The sequence below is a fragment of the Nipponia nippon genome, unplaced genomic scaffold, assembly GCF_047370975.1.
Source record: "Nipponia nippon isolate SJK-2023a ecotype South Korea unplaced genomic scaffold, ASM4737097v1 scaffold_5, whole genome shotgun sequence".
Lineage (NCBI taxonomy): Eukaryota > Metazoa > Chordata > Aves > Pelecaniformes > Threskiornithidae > Nipponia > Nipponia nippon.
This window is the reverse complement of record NW_028262369.1, coordinates 89,749,738-89,768,125: the sequence shown is the minus strand read 5'-3', so window position 1 is coordinate 89,768,125 and position 18,388 is coordinate 89,749,738. Positions and strand designations below refer to the sequence as shown.

The following is an 18,388-nucleotide window of genomic DNA, read 5'->3' as shown; positions in this document are numbered from 1 at the left end:
AAGAACTACAGAACTTGGTTTACTGACTGAAAGATGGAGCGCTTTGTCATATGTAGCTTCTCTGCTGAGGGCTCAGCGGAAGGAAGATCAGCTGGGGATGAACACGTAAAGCACTTACTAACAGAAATATTGCTTTTAATTCCAGAGACTTTGTGAAAAGTGCCTGGGCTGACATCGAACGGTTTAAAGAACAAAAGAATCACGATTTGAAGGAGGCGCTTATAAGCTATGCTGTTATGCAGATTAGCATGTGCAAAAAGGTATGTTTGTGAAAGGCCAGGCTAGTGTATATATTGTACCAGCAGGGGATCGGATGCAAACTTTCAGTAACTAGGAACGTTGCAGTCACAGAAGGTTGGAAGTCACTAGCGTAACACCTCCCACATATTCTGTCTGACTCTAACTCAGTCACATGTTAATGTTGATATATATTAGGCAGTGTGGTCTGGTTCCAGTGTGGTCTCTGCCTTATTCTTGTGTGAAGTTCCGTGGGACTCTTTTGTAGAGTCTTCTGTGGAAGAAAGTCTGTTGATGAGGTTTGCAAACAAAGTGTATTTCCACCTATTGATTTTTAACTTTTTTTAAAGGGAATTCAAGTTTGGACAAATGCAAAGGAATGCTTCAGCAAGATGTGATTATCTGGAAATGAATTCCTCCTCCAAGTGCCAGAGAACGGAAGCACAAATGTATAACACCAATCTTAAGTTGCTACATGACTTACATATAAATCATGAAATAAATGAGTTGAGTGAATAGTTTTTCTTTCTGCTGATTGTAATTGTTAATAAAGGACAAAAAGGACATGTTATTAAATGTTTAGCGCTGACTGCCACTTTCGTGGCGTGTTTTATATGTGGTAGCAAATAATTCAGGGGTAAAAGAGTTACTGAAAACTACAGCTCTGTATTGGGGCAAAGGTATAGGGAAAGTTATCCCAGAAAGTATGAACTGAACTGTTCTGAGACTTGTGAAACACCATGCTCTGTAATGTGTAGATCACTTCCAGATGCCCTTCTTTTCAGCCATTGCTGTTTAGACTTCGTAATGCTCAAGGGTGCTTTGGTTTTATAATGGGACACACAGTTGTGTTCTTGAGGTCTACACCATAAGAGGACAAAAAATGAAATATTGTAACGCCTGGGGTTTGTATTTAAATGCCTTTGCATGTCCATAGAGAAATGTGCTTTTCCAGAGTTCAGGTTAAGCAGTCTCAAGCTCCTGAGATGTTTGAAACTCTCTACAGTAGAGGTGTTGTACAATGGTTTGATACAATATTCTGCATTTACTGGTTCCCACTTAAGTTTTGATATGGGCATTGATTTCTTATCAAACTTCTTCCTGCAAGTAAAGGAGACTGGTGATCCAGCTGAGCAGCAAAACCAAAGTCAAAGCTGGTAGGAAGCGGATGCAACTTCTGTTTGGTTGTTTGGAACCTGTTTACCCTAGGTGTGAATCTGGCCTGTGGTACCTCTTCTTGTAACTGAAGCGGTTTGGTTCTTAAAAGAATAGTTCTTAACGAAGATGCTGAAATAAAAAACCTGGTGCAACTTCTGTAGTACTTAAGAGCAGTTGTGCAGAATCCACAACGAACCAAGGTGTCTGTTTGGCTCTTGCAATGATGTTTCAGTGTGTGTATGTGTGTGTGTGTATATATATGTGTGTATATATATATATATACACCGGTATAACATGATTTGCAGTTACAGATACTTGCATTAAATGTTTCCAGTTATGAAAAACACTTACCACTGTCTAATATTGGGCTTTTTCTACATACTTACTTAAAGTTCCTGAAGTCTTGTGGAATTTGTCAGACTTGATTGCTAGTCCTAAAGAAGGCTTTGTAATATTCTGTTGAAAAGTGTATTTTAATTGCTCTGGATTATAACACCGCTCGGATTTTGATTTTTAAGAGATACTCCAGGAAGCCCTTAAAAGTTCTTTTGATAAATTATCCATGACGTAGTTACTGATATGTCCCATGTTCCTTTTGTCTCTGCAGCATTTCTTTTCTATAAAACCATTGTAAAGAATTCGTAGGCCCGGTGTACACTACAGCTTAAAACTCTGAAGTAAAACGCTGGTCACTCTGATAACCTATGTTGGCTTTTTTCAAAGCGTATGACAGTGACGCTCCTGGCCGAGAGATGATGTTGGGCAGAAACATACATCTCCATATAACATTTACAAGGAGAAGTGTCGTTCGTTCGGAGGTTGCGGTATCCAGTTCCAATACAGGCTGAAGGACTCTTACATTCCAAACCAAGAAGTTGCACACTTGATGTATTCAGTAAACCTTCTAAAGGAGTGGTGCCTTAATACAATACCGTGAGGCGCGCAGAGTAGGTATTTTTCATGCACTTTGATTTTTGGTAGATCTTTCTGGTGCCTCTTTCCACATTTCACTTGCTGTACAGCTTATTAAATGTATTAGTATGCCTTTTTTTCCTTGCTAGTTGTACTAAATCTAAGAAGGGAACAAAACTGTTCTTGTAAGTTTTGTGCCAAATAAGCTAAATAAAATTGCTCTTTGATATTTTTGTTACGTTGTTTTTTGTAAAAATGCTGTCTTCCCAATTCTGACAACTGCTCTTCAATTTCTTGAAATCTGTTCTGGTCCATCTTAGCTCTCAAATGGCCTCTACACTTGGGTTTAAAATTTAAGTAAATTGCCCACAACTAGTTTATTTGCCTTTTAGGTGAAGAACATGGTGTTAAGGCCAAACTTAGATGCTTGTTACAAGCCAGCTTTGATCCCTGCTTTGTTTTTGCCCACACGGAACTAGCTGTCTGAATTTCATGCGTGTCTTCATCTAGGTAAGAGAAGATGCATTTGGAAAGGGTTTGCATTGTCTGACAGAAATTGGGGGAAAGGCTGGTTAAAGATAATTTGCAATAACTTTATTTGTTTTACTGCTGCCGTTTGCAGGAAAGCTTTGCATGTGGTCTGTGTACCTGTGGATCTTAGCAAACAGTGAAGGTTTCTCCCCCTCTTAGCTTTTTAACTTTTTAAGGGGAAATCATCTCGTTAATGGCTGTTTCGGTATGGTTAATAGAGTCCACATGACACTCGTGAAGTGTGCATTTTTCCAGTTACGGTGCAGATTTAACTGCTGTAACTCAATCCACTTTGCTTCGACAAGCTTCCTTCAGTTACCCAGTAAACATCAAAAATTGGTGGAAGGCCTTGAGAACAACAGCAGGGAGATAGACCATTTTAACTTCATCTCAACAAAATGCTTGCGTATGAAAGAGTTTACCTACACGGATCATCTGATTTGCTGATGGAGCTGTCACTGCTGTCCCAGGCGGCTTTGCTGGGTGGATTATCGCTGTTCGTGCTATCCCTGACCTTCCCCGTTACTAGCAGGACCTTGACTTGTCACTACGTTTTAGTTGCTACTGTTGTCTGCTCCTAAAATGCAGCTAGGGTAAGGGAGCCAGCTGAAATGGAAAGAGAAAGTATTTTTATGAACTTTTTTTTTTAAATCTTGTATTATTTCAGTATCTGGCATGTCAGCCAAAGCGGAGTTAACTGGGCAGCTGTGTGCAGGGACTGCCTTGGCAAGCGCAGAGCAGATCCTGGAGCTCAGGTCCAGCCCGAGGCGCTTGCTTCGTGCAGGTGAGCCCAGGGAAAGCGGGGGCCGCAGCCAGGCGCGGGGCAGAGCCAGCGGAGCAAGGCCCAGCTCCCCGAGCCGCGGGCTGGGCTGCGAGCACTGCGTCCTAGCAGAGACCTTATTTTCCTCTCTGACTCTCCCTACCACCGAAATTCTTTCATACATTTTGGTTGAAGAAACGAGAAACGCTTTCTCGTGTCCACTAAAGGATTGCAGGGAAGGAAGTTGTCTTAATTCCCTGCACCCCCACACTCGCTGTGCGATGGCAAGGCAGGGCTCTAATTCATGTTTCCTTATGTCCGCCTGTCTTGTATTTGCTCCTGGAGCTCAGTGGGGAGGTGCGATCTGCATGATGAAAACCCTCGTACAGGGCTGCCATAGAAATAATGCAAACGAAGCAAGCAGAGTGAGAGGTGGTAAAATGCGAGCGCAGGCTTCGGTGCCAAATCCAAGCCCAGCACGCTTGCGTATGCCCAGCGAAGGCAGCCAGTCTTGCAAGCGGTCACCTTGCTGCTGTGGGGAGCTGGCAGAGCCGGGGTTTCTCAGGGCTGGGGTGTCCCGCGAAGGACGCGTGCTTTGATCCGGCTCCTGTAGAGACCTTGGCACTGCAGGAGAGTAACTCGTGTGAGCCGCTTCCCTCTAGCGGGTGGTCACTGGGGAGGGCAGGATGCTCACCGTGGTACCCAGGGAATGTCTCTTGTTAAATGGCAGAGGCTTCGGGGCCGCCCAGCTGGAACAGGGAGGTTTGATGTATGTCCCCTCCGTGGTGAACATCTTCTGCCTCGGGTGGTCTGGAGAGCCTCGAGTTCCTGCGTAAGCAAAGGGTTGCGACTCTCCGGCTGCCGTTTTCTGGTGCTTCTCGGTATGATACAGTGTATGAAAAGGATTTTTCGATTGTGACTTTCGTAGGGTCAAATGCAGCAGAGAAACCTTTTTTCACTGCCTTTTAGTTGCTTTTTGAATGGCTTATGTAGGCTGGCCTTCCCAATGCTGTATTTTCTTTCAAAAAAAAATCTTTTTGCTTTGACTGGTTATAGAAGGTATCTAAACCACAAAACAAAGCCAATTGGAAAGGATCTTGGCTGGATTTGGAGGAAACTAACTCCAGACAGTGGAAGTGCAGAGTATTGGGAGGTAAGGGGAGATGGCAGCGTGCTGAGAGAGGCAAGTGGGGGTTAAGCTGTAGGCCCGCAAGGGGAGATGGGGTTTCAAGGAGATATGCACAAGAGGGTGAGGAGGAGAGAAGAGAAGGTGAACAGGCAGGAGGGAGAGCAGGGATGGGATGGGTGGAGGAACTGGGGAGGAGAACAGATGGAAAGCTGCTGCGCCTGCGGGCTGGGCTGTGCAGGAGAAGGGGGAAGCAGCACCACGTTGGCCTTGTTTTGGAGGGGTAAAGAAAGCGAGGGAGGTGGAAACAGGAGACAAGGAGATTTCAAGAGGTGTCAAAGACAGAAGTATATAATACTGCTGACAGTATAATGATAGTATCTAGGTCTGAATGAGACTCGTGGTGGTGACCGAGGTCTTAAAGCTGAATTCAACATCGATAATGGTGTAACGTTTCTCTTGAGCTCAGAAGGAGAGATTTAATTTTGTCTAATGTTTTGTATCTATTTTTAATATGATCACTTTGAATTTTCTGAATAAATAAAACAGGAGAAGAAGCTTCTGCCTTCAAAATCCCAGCATAAACTTTGTGGACACCGGTATCCTACAAACACCAGCACCGTCAGCCATGTGATCCAGGCCTGCTGGCTGATGCAGCTCTAAAACAGGCTGCCCCATGTACGACAAACACCCCAGGGACTACAATTAATAAACAGCTGCTTCATCTCCAGTAAACATTTTCTGTTATCTGTATGTATTGTGGCATATGATAACACCTATTACATTCCCTTCAGAAAGTAGCTGTAAGTGGTCACAGAAGATGAAAAGCGACTTTGTAGTGAGACTCCCCGGGATGCTAAGGTGGAAAATGGTGTAGTCGAAGGGAAAATGCAACCCCGACCGCCCTCTTGTGGGTCTCCAGCTTGGGCTCGCATGGGTCAGAATAAAACTCTGCGGCAGGAGGGAGGCAAATGCCACCCGCTGCCCTCCTGCCGCTCGCAGGTGCGAGGGCCATGGCAGCAGCCGTAGCATAATAAGTGCCAAAATACGAAGGGATGGTTATACTGGAACAGATATCTATGCAGGATTTAATCATGAATTCATGCGTTGTTGTAGGTTGCTATCAATAATACTGTGTATTACGCTGTGATTTGCAGCTTTGTGTGCAGGATCCTCAGGCGCCTTTCACACTGGGCAAATGCTGCTGGGAGTTAGACTTAAAACACAGGTTTCTGAACTAGCAGTATTTTTATTTTGTTAAATAACTACTTGGAAGTGGTGTCGGCTGCCTGGTCAGAAGGAACGACCTGAGATCGTTTGTGTAAGCTGCACTGCCATATAAGAGATGGTAAAGTCGCCCTTGCCCAGTGCTGCTTTGAATTAGCTTTTTTTGAAGCGTGTGCTCTCTGATCCCAGCTTTGAACCTCACCAGTGAGAGAGAGGCCAAATCTCATGATGGTTCTTCCAGGGGCTAAAAGCATAGACTTTATTTCCAGTCTCGTTTGTCTGCTTTATCTTCCAAGCGAAGTGTTGGCAGGGTCCTGCCTGCTCACCCCTGATGTCCCTGCAGACGCTGGATGCTCAGGGGGCAGCAGGGAAGAGCCATGGGCACCTTGTGCCGCAGCGAGCTCCCTCCTGGGCCACGCGGCAGAGCCGTACATCCCTCTCATCCTGCGTTTGCCAAACTGCAGCGGGCATCGTGATAGCCACAGCAGCGTTCCCACTCCTGTTTGACACTTCCTGCTCTCCTCCATGGATCACGTCAGCCCCTGAGGCCATCCCTGCTCATTTCAAGCCACCTCTGGTGCTCCCACTGTCTTTCAGAGCGGCTCTTCCCCGAGCCTGGCCGCGCTGGGGCTGCACAGAGCTGCTGCTCGTTTGCGTCCATCGGGTGACTCTTGTCACTGCTGCTCAGCAGCCCAGCCTCCTCTTCTTCCAGCAGCTCCTTAATCTTTTCATCTCCATCACCCGTGGTCTCAGTAATGCCTTTACTGCCCAGGCTGTGGGTAAAGACACGAACCAGCACAGAGCCAATGCGAGATCCCGGCGGGACCCCGCTACCCCAAAGAGTTCCCATTTCTAGTTATGTCCTGAAGCCTTTGGCCAGATTTTAATTTATTTTAAGGAACGCTAGGCTGGCTCTCTGCTTTCTTATTCAGAGCAGGACCGGCCCAACCTGAGGGAGGAAAGCTGCGGTATGGTGGATTGCTGCATTAATACTATTGCTCTATTAAGGAAACCGTAATCTATTAAAATGAGAATTAATTTGACAAGATCCGTTTTCCATGAGCATGTTGATTGGCATTAGTCTCTTTTAACTCTACATCAACTATTCTTTTCCCAGGCATAACTTTCAGACTGATGGGCCTATAATAATCTAATCTCTCTAACTATATATGTTTATAAACAGGCAAAATATTAGCCTTCTTCCACCCTTGTGGAATTTCTCCTGAAATTCAGGACTTGTTGAAAATCGGCGTCCGTGGTTCAGAGACCTCTTATGTTGGGACTTCTATAAGCTTGAGAAGAAGCTATATGGACCTGCAGATACGGGCATTAATTTAAGTAGCTGATGCCTAAAGCTGCACCCTGGATGTGACTCAGGAGAAATTATCTCCTCGTGATGGAGCTAACGCACAGCTATGGTTGATGAAGAGTGCGCACAGAGTACTATTTGGTTTTAACACCCTCCTAAATGAAGGGAAAAGCATATCCTTATGTAGTTTAACGTATTATTACATTATAACTCCATGCTGTTGCTGTAGTTTGGCCAAACTCTCCGACATCTCAGAACTGAAGTGCTGAATTAACCTTTGAACCATGCAAAGTGTCAGGAATATTCACTGGCGGAGGAGGTTCGTTTGTGGACCAGGAGACACCATTTCGTCTGGGAAGCCGAGCTATTAGAGGAGGTGAGGAATCCTCCTTTCGAAATCTAAAATCCTTCTTAGTGTTAAATCTTCCCTAAGTACATCTTGCTTCCTTATGGATAATTGATCTTGCCTAACCTCTAACTTCTCTTTATGGTGGGTTTTACCGTTCCTCCATGATACCATTCTTCTCCATAATATTTTACCTGTTTCTGTTTCCCCTCTAAGCCAGGGTAGGGATTTGGACATGTGTTGCCTTTTCCAATTTCAGGGTGCTTACTTAAAATATACAGAAATAATTGTTGGTGATCATTCACTTTCTGTTCAAACTCCTTCTCCCTGCTGATGTAGTTGTTGCTATTTTTAGCTTTAAAATGCTAAATACATAGTGCTTAGCTGGGTCTTTTTCTGTTTCCTTCCAACAAATATAACGATTGCGATTACAAGGCAATTTAGTGGTTGCTCAATTTCATATTACTTTTAAATTTGAAAACATTTCCTTTTTCTCTCTCGTGTTGACGTTCACTATGGAGCCTCCTCTGCTGGAGTTAAATGAAAGAGGCCGTATTGCCAGCAAACGTGTGAGCGGCAGGACAGACGCCTCGGTGGTGGTCCTCAGCAGATGGTCCTGGAGAATTTTTGACTCGACTCAGGTGAAGTTTGTCCTTCCTCCCTATGCCCCGTTACCAGAGTGGGATGGCTTTTGCGCTGCGGTACTGGAGCTCCCCAGCAAACACGCAGGGAGCTGGGTCTAATGGAGATGGTCCCGGAGGGTCACGGGGCAGCAGGCTCCTGCTTTGGGGGTGTTGGCAGGATTCGTCCGGTCTGACGCGAGCGGAGGGTGGTGAGCTGCGGTAGGAGCCCGCCTTCGGGAGCTGATAACCTCTGCGTCGGAAGATCCCACTTTGAGTAGGCAGATAAGGATACAGAGGGGAAATTAGCTGTTAATAGGAGCAGGGTTGGAGATAAGCACAGGCAAAGAAACCACAGAGCTCTGCCTCTGGAGGTTTGGGTAAGGTGGAGTTTGGCAAACACAGGCTCAGCTGGTGGAAGAGTTTGTTTATAAATTTGGCTTCCAGGACTGACTTTCACATGAACCTGCTGTGGTTAAGAGATGGCCCTGCTCGGGAGCTGAGTTGGGGTTACTTTTTCCATCCAAGAAGCAACATGTGGGATGCAAGAGCCCTGGCCCTGAGCGACAGAAGGCACATTTTGGTGTCCTGGGCAGACTGAGCTGCCTGCGTGGGCAGACACAGTTGTTGGTTCAAAAGTGGTTCCTACCGTCTTTGCCGGAGGGTGCCCCTTCCCTTCCTCTCTTGCTACCTACCTTCTGCCTTCCATTGGGCTGAAGGCTTTGGCGTGTGAATCTTTCCACCAGGCGTCGGTAACACCGCTGTGCCAAGTTTGTGCCTGCAAATGTGTTGTAACCGTGGATTTTGTGTGTTACCTGCTCTGGGGCATTGCTGTGCAGGCAACCGGCCTGTTTCCTTCATTGCTTTTGCTCTGAACGTCCTGGCTCGATGGCTGCTCCCCTTCATCCTCCCTTCATGCCAGTTCAATCCCTTTCAGGTTGTTCAGTCTGTATCCACGGTACACAGCCTCCCCTTCTGCTGGAAGAATGTGCCACAAAACCTTCATCTCTCACATTACAACGCGATTGCATCCCTGCTTTCTTTCTGTTCTTTCTATCCATTGATTAAGGATGGGAAGTGTCTCAAGAAAAGTTGCTATATCTGCTTCGTCGCGTTGGGCAGAGTCCTTGAAAGTCTTCACCAACACACCCCGTCTCCTGGGTTGTACTGGCATGGATGGCACTGCCTCTTTACAGGTGGCTCCACAACCAGCTGTCTCTGGAAATTTAAGCTTAATTACCTTTTATGTATTGGCTCTAGAGAGGCAGAAACTGTGTCCCTTGAAGGATGTTCTTCTGTTATCCAGAAAGAAGTGGGTTTTTTGCAGTGATTGAAGAGCTCTATGAAGCATGGATTGCCTTTCAGGTTGGGTTGAGCAGCCGTGTTCAGCAGTGCCTCCCCTCTCACCTTTGTCTTTCTGCCCTTTCCTCTTCTGTCTCCAGCCAACAGCACTTTGTCCTTTTGTCTCACGTTTAAAAACTGCTTAGCTTTGATATGGACCATGTCCATAGCAGACACTTTTCTTTTTTCCCATCTTCCTTACAGAGTGAGTGGCAAGTCCTCTCCAGCTCGGTTGTCCAAGCGTTCTCCAACCGCTGCGTCAATGTTTGCCTTCCAAACCACTGATTTGCTTGTAGCACAGTGACCAGCGTTCACTTCTCGGGAACCTCTCCTGCTGCAGGTCGAGATGTGGCACGCTGCAGCAGGCAAGAGGTAAGCTTCCCCAACTGGCCGTAAGAGCGTGTCATATTCTGTTTATGTCTCAGCAGCTTTTCCTGAACAAGAGACGTTTTCTGGATCCAACGAATGCAAAAAAACCCTGTTGCGTGCCTGTATGGGAACTCTAAATCCAGTTATTAGATTGCCATAATCTGGGGAAAGAAAGGAAAATAAAGCACAAGCCCTGAAATTGCTTCCTCTCGCTGACTGATCTTACCATTGCTGCTAGTCCCTCGGGTCAAACACACACCAAGGATGTTCCTGCACCTCCAAGTGTTTGAAGGCTAAGATTTGGAAGGACAAACTGCTCTGCCAAGTGTAAAGGTGCAGTCTGACTCACACGTCGCAGAAGACGGGATCTGGAGTCATTTCTGTGTAGCATCCCTGGGTGCTGGGTGTGAGAGGGAGTCGGTCACATCCCCAGGTAGGTGTTTAAGGCAGGTTGAAGGAATTGTTCCCTGGAGATCCCTCTCTGTCTGCCTCAACTGCACAGGGAGTTGCAGAGAGATAATTAGATTTCAGATGTAGTCTGCCCTAAATAAGGAACAGAAGCTGTAGTGGATTGCTGTGGGTTTGCTTTTGAAGATTTTGGCCTCTTTTTGTCTGTCAAAATTAGAAACTGGGAATTTTACAGAGCCTTCTTGGATTTGGTCCAGAAACACTAGCTTTGCTGTTCTCTAGGAAAGGGAACCCCTGTCTTATAGATGTTTCTTTCTCTCTCCCTCAAAAATTAAAAAACAAAAATAATTTGCAGGTCAGTGTGCCTCTGGCACCTGGGTTTATGTGCTTGAAGCGCAAGACACTGCTCCCAGAGGAACCAGCCGCTGGCTGGAGAGCTGGGTGCTGTTGCTGTATAGGAGTTTTGCCTAGCGGGACAGCTGCAGGCTGGCAGAGAAGAGTTAACTGGCGGTATCTAGACTCCGTGTGCACAGAGCAGCTGCTAATCTGCAGATGAATGTGTTCCAACAGGAAAAATAAATCTTGTCCATACCTGTGCTCCCTTGCTCCTGCCAGAGCCAAATCGCAGCGCTGCCTGCCAGCCTGGCCTGGGGCTTGCTCGCGGGCTCCCGGCACCGGCAGCGCCGGCCGCGTTTCTTGCCTGGCTCCAAGTCAACGTCGCTCTTGGGTCGGAGGGTCTTGTGCAAGCGGAGCGCAGCCGGGGGGGTCAGTGCGTGCGTGTGAAGGCACTAGGATAAAGTGACAGCCCGTACACTGTTTTGCAATGTGACCTCCCTCCACTCGTGCGCTCGTCGGCGCTCGCTTACCTGCCCCATCGTGTCCGCAGTGCCGTTTGCTAATCGCTGCTCTCCAGCTGTCCTTGCAAACAGGTAATTCGCAGATGCGTCGTTGTTTGTTTGTCTCCCAGGTGTTTGCAAGCATATTTGTGAATTCTCTCAAATCTCAGCATTTTAGCACAAACACTTACTGATGCCACCATCACGCACCCGCGCCGCTCCCACGGTGGGCGAGCCCCCGGCAGGGCTTTGGTGGTGATGCACGTGGCACGGCGAGGGAGCGCGCAAAGCAAACCCACGCTGCGCGCCTTGTTCAAACAAGTGCCTTTTGATCTAGCAGGCTTCAGCAGAGAAATCCAAAACTAGACTAAACAAAGCCAAAAAAAAAAAGGGAGAAAGATTTAAGGCGTGCTTTTCACAAGGTGAATGGTTGTTTCTGGGTTTCTTCTTCTTTGGCTTTCTTAGCTAGCCCTTAGCTTTTCTCTGAAAATCAGACTATTTGTCGTGAAGTTTAGGAATTGAAATAAATCCAGAGACCTTTGCCCACTGCACAGCAGTTGCTGTTATGGGATAAGCATCTGCAAATGGCAGCTGCTCCGTTGCAATCGGTGTGGTGGGGAACGCAGGGGAGGAGAAGCCACCTCTGCCACTCGCCAGCACTCACAGGGAAGTGGCGCTTGCTAGACAGACTGGTTTGTGAAAGAAATGTAAAACAACAACAACAAAACTTCAAAAAAGTCATCTAAAAAAAAAAAGTCATCTAAAACCCAAGAAAAGCCATCTAATGCACATGCACTGTTGGCCTTGCCTTGCAAGCTGATATATTGTATTTGCCATAATCATGAAAACGAAATCCTTCAGCTCAAGTTTTTCCTACTGGAAAGTGTCAGTGAGAGAAACCATTGCTATTTCTGGGCCTGGAGAGTTAAAATGAGAGAAATAACTTCTTTGCTTATGGCTAACCTGTCAAAGGAGAGGCAGATCTTGGCCATCACGCTTCCACCCCCATCCAAGCTTCCTCAACATTTGGAGCAGACAAATTTGAGCTTTTCTGTCGTACGTGGCTCCAGATGCAAAGCTTTGTTCCAGCTGCTCTGAGAGGCTTTTTGGATCTCCTGCTTGGCTGGGGACCATCTCCCACAGGAACTTTGGGAGCAGAGCCTGGACTTGTACCTTCTGTTTAGAAAAAAACAAACAAAACACCCCAGGGCAGAGAGCGTGCAGTCAAGGTGCTCCGCTCTCCTGCAGCCCTCTTCTGTGCCGACTTCTTCCAGCCTACTGGGAGGTGCTTTTTCCCCTCCTCTTCTTGCATAACATCAGCTACAGTCAAGCCCTCATTTTCTCTGCTTTTGTATTTTTTTTTTCCCCTCCAATTATTTGATAATTCATCTCCCTGTTCCTTGTGACGTGCTCTTTGCCTCATCCTTACTCTTTCTGCCATTTTTCAGAGCAGCTAAAGGAGCTAGGCTGCCGGTGAGTCCCTGCCGTCCTGGCCATGCCACTGGCGGTATGGATGCAGCCACAAATCCCGATATTCAGAAGGAGCTCATTTAGGGACAGCCACGCACTCGTGGGTCTGCTTGATGCAAATAATTTGTGATGTATCGCTAGGCTGGGCTGCCAAGATGCAGGTTAGGGGCAGATGAATTAGGAATCGCTGCAGAAAGATGAGAGCGTGCTAGTTAGCCACCTCCATCCTCCACTTTGGGTGTCTACAGCACAAAGCAGGAAAGGGAGAGAGATGGATTCAGTTGCCGGCAGTTCACTTAATGAAGTGCTGGAGGGGCTGCGCTGACGGCTGTCCCCGCATCCTGGGGGTCTCTGTGCTCAGGGGCGAGGCCGAGGGGCTGGTGCGGTACCGATCGGGGCTCTGCTGCCTGTGGAGCCGCACAGCCACGTTGCGCCCATGTGCACCCAGGGCTGTGTCTCCTCTGCCTGTCCCCTGGACGGGACGTTGGCAGCTTCCACAGTCTTTTGATCACGTCTGAGTAATTCATGGTTGCAAGGTGGTGCCAATATGAGATGCACTGGGACTTGTTGGCATCCCTAAACACTATTTTAAGAGGGGCTCAGACTTGTGTCCCACTGCACTGCGAACAAAATTGACTTGTTCCAAGTTTTCCACCCCTTGGGGAGAGTCCTCCTCTGCAGGGTAAGGACGGTCCCCAAAGGTTGGGGTGGCTGCTCCTTGGGCACCTGTCAGTGGGGGATGCACTGGAGCATCCCTCGGGGCCAGGGAGGTGCAAACCTGCCTGTCCCTGCCAGGCGGCTGCAGAAGTTATGGGAGGAGGAAGGGGAAATGGAGAGACGAACCGCCCGGTGCTGTGGCCGCTGCAGCCTTGCCGCTTTAGGAAATAAGCCGAAGGCAAGTTCCCTCTTTGTACCATGGTCCCCTAAACTTGCGTTTCGTACCAGCTCAGTGCCCGGTGCTGTGAATCTGGAGGGAAAAACCTGCCATGGGATGCTACTTTAGGTTGTGCAACAAAGCAGGTGACTAGCTTGCAGTTAATGAGATGGCAGGTAAGGCTCTTTTGGGCTAAGAGCACTCGAATTTTGTTCTCTGTGTGGACTGTCCTGCTCTGCAACTGCCTTGCTGCAGATGGCAGCTACTTGTAACCTCTTCCTCCCAGCACCCTCCAGCAGTTTAACCAGTGCTCTCTAGCAGCAGATATTCCCAGGGTAAGTGTGCCACTGATGGGAAAACACGCCTGCTGCCATGGGAGCCTCCTTTCCTGGGAGCGTGGTCCAGCGCAGCCCACGGCCCTGGGGGCTTCTCCTTCCCCCTCCCATCCATGGCTTTCCTGCTGCTTGCCATGGCTCTCCCGAGCTGCTGGGGAGTGGGGACCGTCACTGTCCCTGGCTGGGAGAACACGGTGCCCGGCTGGGGCAGGAGGGCAGCGGCTTGATGGAGGGAGGACATCTCCAAAAAGGTGCCTGCCAGCTGGCCCCTGCTTTGCTCGCCCTCAGTTCCTCTGCTTTTCTTACTGCCTCTTCTGCAAAATCATGTGTGCTTTGCTCCACCAGGTACCCCTCCTGGCTGCAGCCTCCTCTTCATGCTCACCCTCAGAAATCCTTTATTTCAGACCGCAAAGGGGGTGCCGCAGCTGGTGTGTCCCTGTGTCCCTGGTGCCGTGTTTGCTGTGCCCTGGCTATTTGTATTCTTTAGTAATTGCAAAGCCGGGGAATCTTATAAGGGGTCTAGAATAAAACCCAGCTACAAGTTAGTGTGCTTAGTGGTGTGACATGGGCAGTATCTTATCCCACCATTCCCAGGTTGGAAAAGGTCCCTAGGGAATAAATCTGGGTCGCTGGTAGCTTCTGGTGGGCTGTGATGTGGCCTGAAATGTCCCCGTAGGAGGAAGCAGTTTAAAGAGTGATTTAAGGGCTTTAAGGTGTTGGGGGGGAGGCCGGGGACAGGCAGGACCCTCGGCCACCTGCACAAGGGAGCGCCTGCCTGCGTGGAGGCTGAGGGGAGTGATGCACTGTAGGGGACCGGTTCCCGTCTGGTGGGACCACTGGTGAGCTGCGGGCGGGGGGACGACACGACACGGGGGGACGCAGGGCTTGGGCGCGGGGCAGTCAGCAGTGTACAGGGGATGACAGCCACTGCCGTGTTTCGAAGCTGGCTCCAGGGGTACCGCTTCTCACACAGGGCTTGTGAGCGCGTTCCTAAGGCTCAGCTGCTGCGTCAGTGGCTCTGGGATCAAACGGGGGCATGCTGCGTAGTTTGAGCACTTTTCGAACAATTAAACTGCAATTTGTGCCAGCGTGACTGCTCTTACTCACAACGTGATGACAATTAAATGAAGTGCAATGTTTAATGACCAGTATCTCATTTTCTAGAGGATGACTGAGATTTCTTTTTCACGTTCTGATGCAAATTTCTTACAACTTAAGATCTACTAAGAGGAAAAGGGAACGATTCGTCTAAGACGAATCACAAAAACTTGCTGTTTCATCTAGGTGTGTGCTCTGTGTTGCTGCTGGTTTGCTGCTACAGGCTTTACTATAGGTCTGAAAAAACTTCCACCGTGCAAAGAAGGGTTTTTTTTTCTGGACAGTGAAGCCATGACCCTCACTAGAAACTATGCAAACAGAAAGGGACAGCCTGACCGTGCAAGGTGGTGCTTTTACTCGCAGCTGCTGATTGAGGTCAGGCACGTCAGAGGGGAGGATCGCGGCAGCTCCCTGCTCTCCCTCTCCTCCCCAGGTTCCCCAGCTGCGGTGGGTGGTTTAAGGTTAACGTTCCATCATTTGCTAATTTAGTTGTAGCTATAAAAAAAATAGACATCTTACAGGGAATGGTAAGAGGATGTGCAAATTCAGCAACAGGAGCTCGAGAGCGTTGTATTCCTGTTGGTGGTTGGGTCTTTACGTATTACAACAGACTTGAGGACGGACAGACATCTCTCTCTTTGACGGCTGTGTCCAGCACAAGCAGGTCTTCAGTTCCAGCAGGACCTCTGAGGTGGTACCACAATACTAATTAGTTAGCAATGATTTGATGTATTAAAAGATTTGATAAGTTGAGACTATTAACGATTTCCAATAGTAAACAGCATCCGTGGGTTGTTTTTCGCTCTGCGTTGTTTTAAAGGGCTGCAGCACCCTGAGCCGCTACCTCGTAGGAATTTTGGTCTGATGTAGCTGTGAGGGGCTGGCGTTCGTCACTGGCGTCACGATACTGCTCCTGCGAGCTCAAGTGAAATTATTCTACCGTTGTCTTTTTCTATTTTAGCTTCAAAGGACATGTTCCTATAGCTCCAAATTATTATGAAAATCATCGTTCGCTGGACTACACTTTGAAGGTACCACATTAACCATTTTATACGCCTATGATCGGCGTTTCTGTGGTGAAGACACAGCGACGTCCTCTTTCTGTTTTGACTCAGCCCGTTCGCTATTTTTGCATTTAACATTTTAATGCTGTCTCACCCTATGCTACACCCTACTCTTCTAGTTCTTTTCTTTATTTGTGATTCAGATAACTTTTGTATTACCAACATAACTTAGTTTGATAACACATTCTATTTAAGACAAAAATGATGTTTTGCACTTGCTTCGTGTTTTTTTTCTTCGCCGTCTCTCCCAAATGATTTCATTTCTCTACTTTGGCACTAAATAAGACCTGGTTTTCTTCCTTTTTAAGGACACTGACTTACTGATTTCTACATGAAAAATTCACCAGCATTAAGACTACTCATTAGTATGCACAGCTATAGCACAGGATGTTTTATTTTTTGACAGCTCCAGCTTTGTAAACTTCTCTGTAAACTGTGCGGAAAAAGCAGCCATTTTAGTACATAAGTGGGCTGTGCTACAAACAGAGACATTTCCCAAGCAGGAACCGATCTGCAAAATATTGCCACTTTGCATGCAATTAGGAATGAGATTGCCTATCATATCTTTAATTAAATATGCTAAGTGAGTCGATCAAAAATGGCCAAGCTGACAAAATGAAAGTATCCTTGATCTACATCTAAATATACATTTTTCAAAGGAAGTCGTAGCTTTTTATCATGCCTTCCTATTCCAATAGCTGGCATTGATTTCAGCCTGTCAGCTTGCATCTACTGGTGTTGATAAGGAGTCTTTGATAATATGCTAACTTTTTTTAAATAAAGCTATTTTTTCCCCTGGAGATGTATGGATTTTGGGTCACCTGGTTGGGTTTGCCCTTTTGTATTCAGTGAGTGACCCAGCATCTCCCGTCCCTATTTATTTATTTATTTTTGCTGTTTTGGCAAGGTTACCGGCTAGATATTTTATCAGGGTCTATTTCCTCCGTGCCTCTGGCTTCTGAAAATCGAACGCTGCCTTTGTCTGGCAGTCGGACCAACGGCACAACCGCCAGCAGCTCTGCACGCTGGTCAGCCCACCGGAGGGGCTGCGGGGAAGGGAAGCTGCCTCGTGTCTTGGGACGATGCTTTTCCCCACAGCTTTGACCCAGAAAAAAAATCCAGCGCGTTGCCTCGCAGTCTGCTGTCACCATTTGCCCTCTGCAGTTCTGTGCTTTCATCCCCTCGACGGCTCCTTTTCCACCTGCCCTTTGAAGCACTGATGGGATATTTTCTTCCACTGTTTACTGCAGCTCCTCTCAGGCTGGGCAGGAGTCTCTCCTTCCACCCAGGGACCGGTTTTTCTTCATCTGCTTGTCTGGTGTGCACGCATCCAGCCAGCAAAGAAGGGCAGTTTACAAAGAAACACGCTTTTATTTATTACAAGCCATTTAAAATCATTTATTTGACTTTTAAATTATCCTCAGCATTGAACTCTCATCTGCTTTGCAGATGGAAAGCAGCCTTTATTGTCGGGGATATCCCCAGCCCACAGTCAAACTGTTTTGATGTTCTTCTGACCACTTTCATTTTACGTTGTCCCTGAGGCTCAGCCAAGCTCCCTGGATTTCCCAAGCAGGCAGTAATTGCTATTCTGGAGGCTTTCTGAGCCTGTGGGCCAGCCTCCTGATTGACCTCCCAGGCCTTCTGAATCTGCCTGGGCACAAAACGTGAGGGCGTGCTGTCCTTCTGCGGGGTCTCACCTGCGGGACGCCGTTGGTCCTCCTTATTCCTCACCGAAGCCTTCTAGAGGCTTATGTCCGTGTGAAAGGGACTTCATAAATGCCATGCCAGGTGTGATGCTCCAGGAGAGATGGTGCTCTTCCATCAAGCTGGTTGGAAAGCATGTACGATTTGAAAACCACACCAGTGCTGTTAGCTGAAAATAGTCTGGTGTTGCTACATCACTAGCTCTAATGTTAAAAAACAACCGCTGCCACTAAGGTCCACCCAGTCAACTGCTGCCACCAGGTCATCTATGGTCATGTATATCACGTGCAGCCTCCCTTCCGTACCAAAGAGGACCCATGGAGAGAAGCTGAGGAGGAACCTCTCTCCTCGTGGTAAAACACTGTGATGTAACAGCATTGTAAAGGTCACGTTTTTCTTAATGCCCACATGCAGCACCACATTCCTTCCCAGAAATTGGTCTTTTGATGTTTGCTTTGTGTTTTAAACAAATTTCTGGTATGTCTCTGAGATGTGTCCTTAAACTGATCCCCCTTCAAGTTCAGTTCTTCATAGGCACTAGCTGAAATGTATAAATAATTGAAGATTTAATGGTTGGAGTTATTCAGTAATAAATAGGTTTGTTAAGTTACCTGTGGGTAAGACTTTGCAATGAAGACCTTTGCCCTTCTGTTTATAGGT

General features: G+C 47.4%; 1 protein-coding gene across 2 annotated transcripts in view; it reads left to right on the top strand.

The window, feature by feature from the left end:
* SNX4 (sorting nexin 4) overlaps nucleotides 1–2,534 on the top strand; it is a 35,809-nt gene extending 33,275 nt beyond the window's left edge. For both annotated transcript variants that reach the window (XM_087730628.1, XM_087730626.1), the window contains exons 13-14: nucleotides 146–260; nucleotides 588–2,534. In XM_087730628.1, coding sequence (XP_087586754.1) covers nucleotides 146–260; nucleotides 588–635 — 163 coding nt within the window. In that variant the 3' untranslated portion in view covers nucleotides 636–2,534. The remainder of the gene's footprint in view (nucleotides 1–145; nucleotides 261–587) is intronic.
* The last annotated feature ends 15,854 nt before the right edge of the window (nucleotides 2,535–18,388 follow it).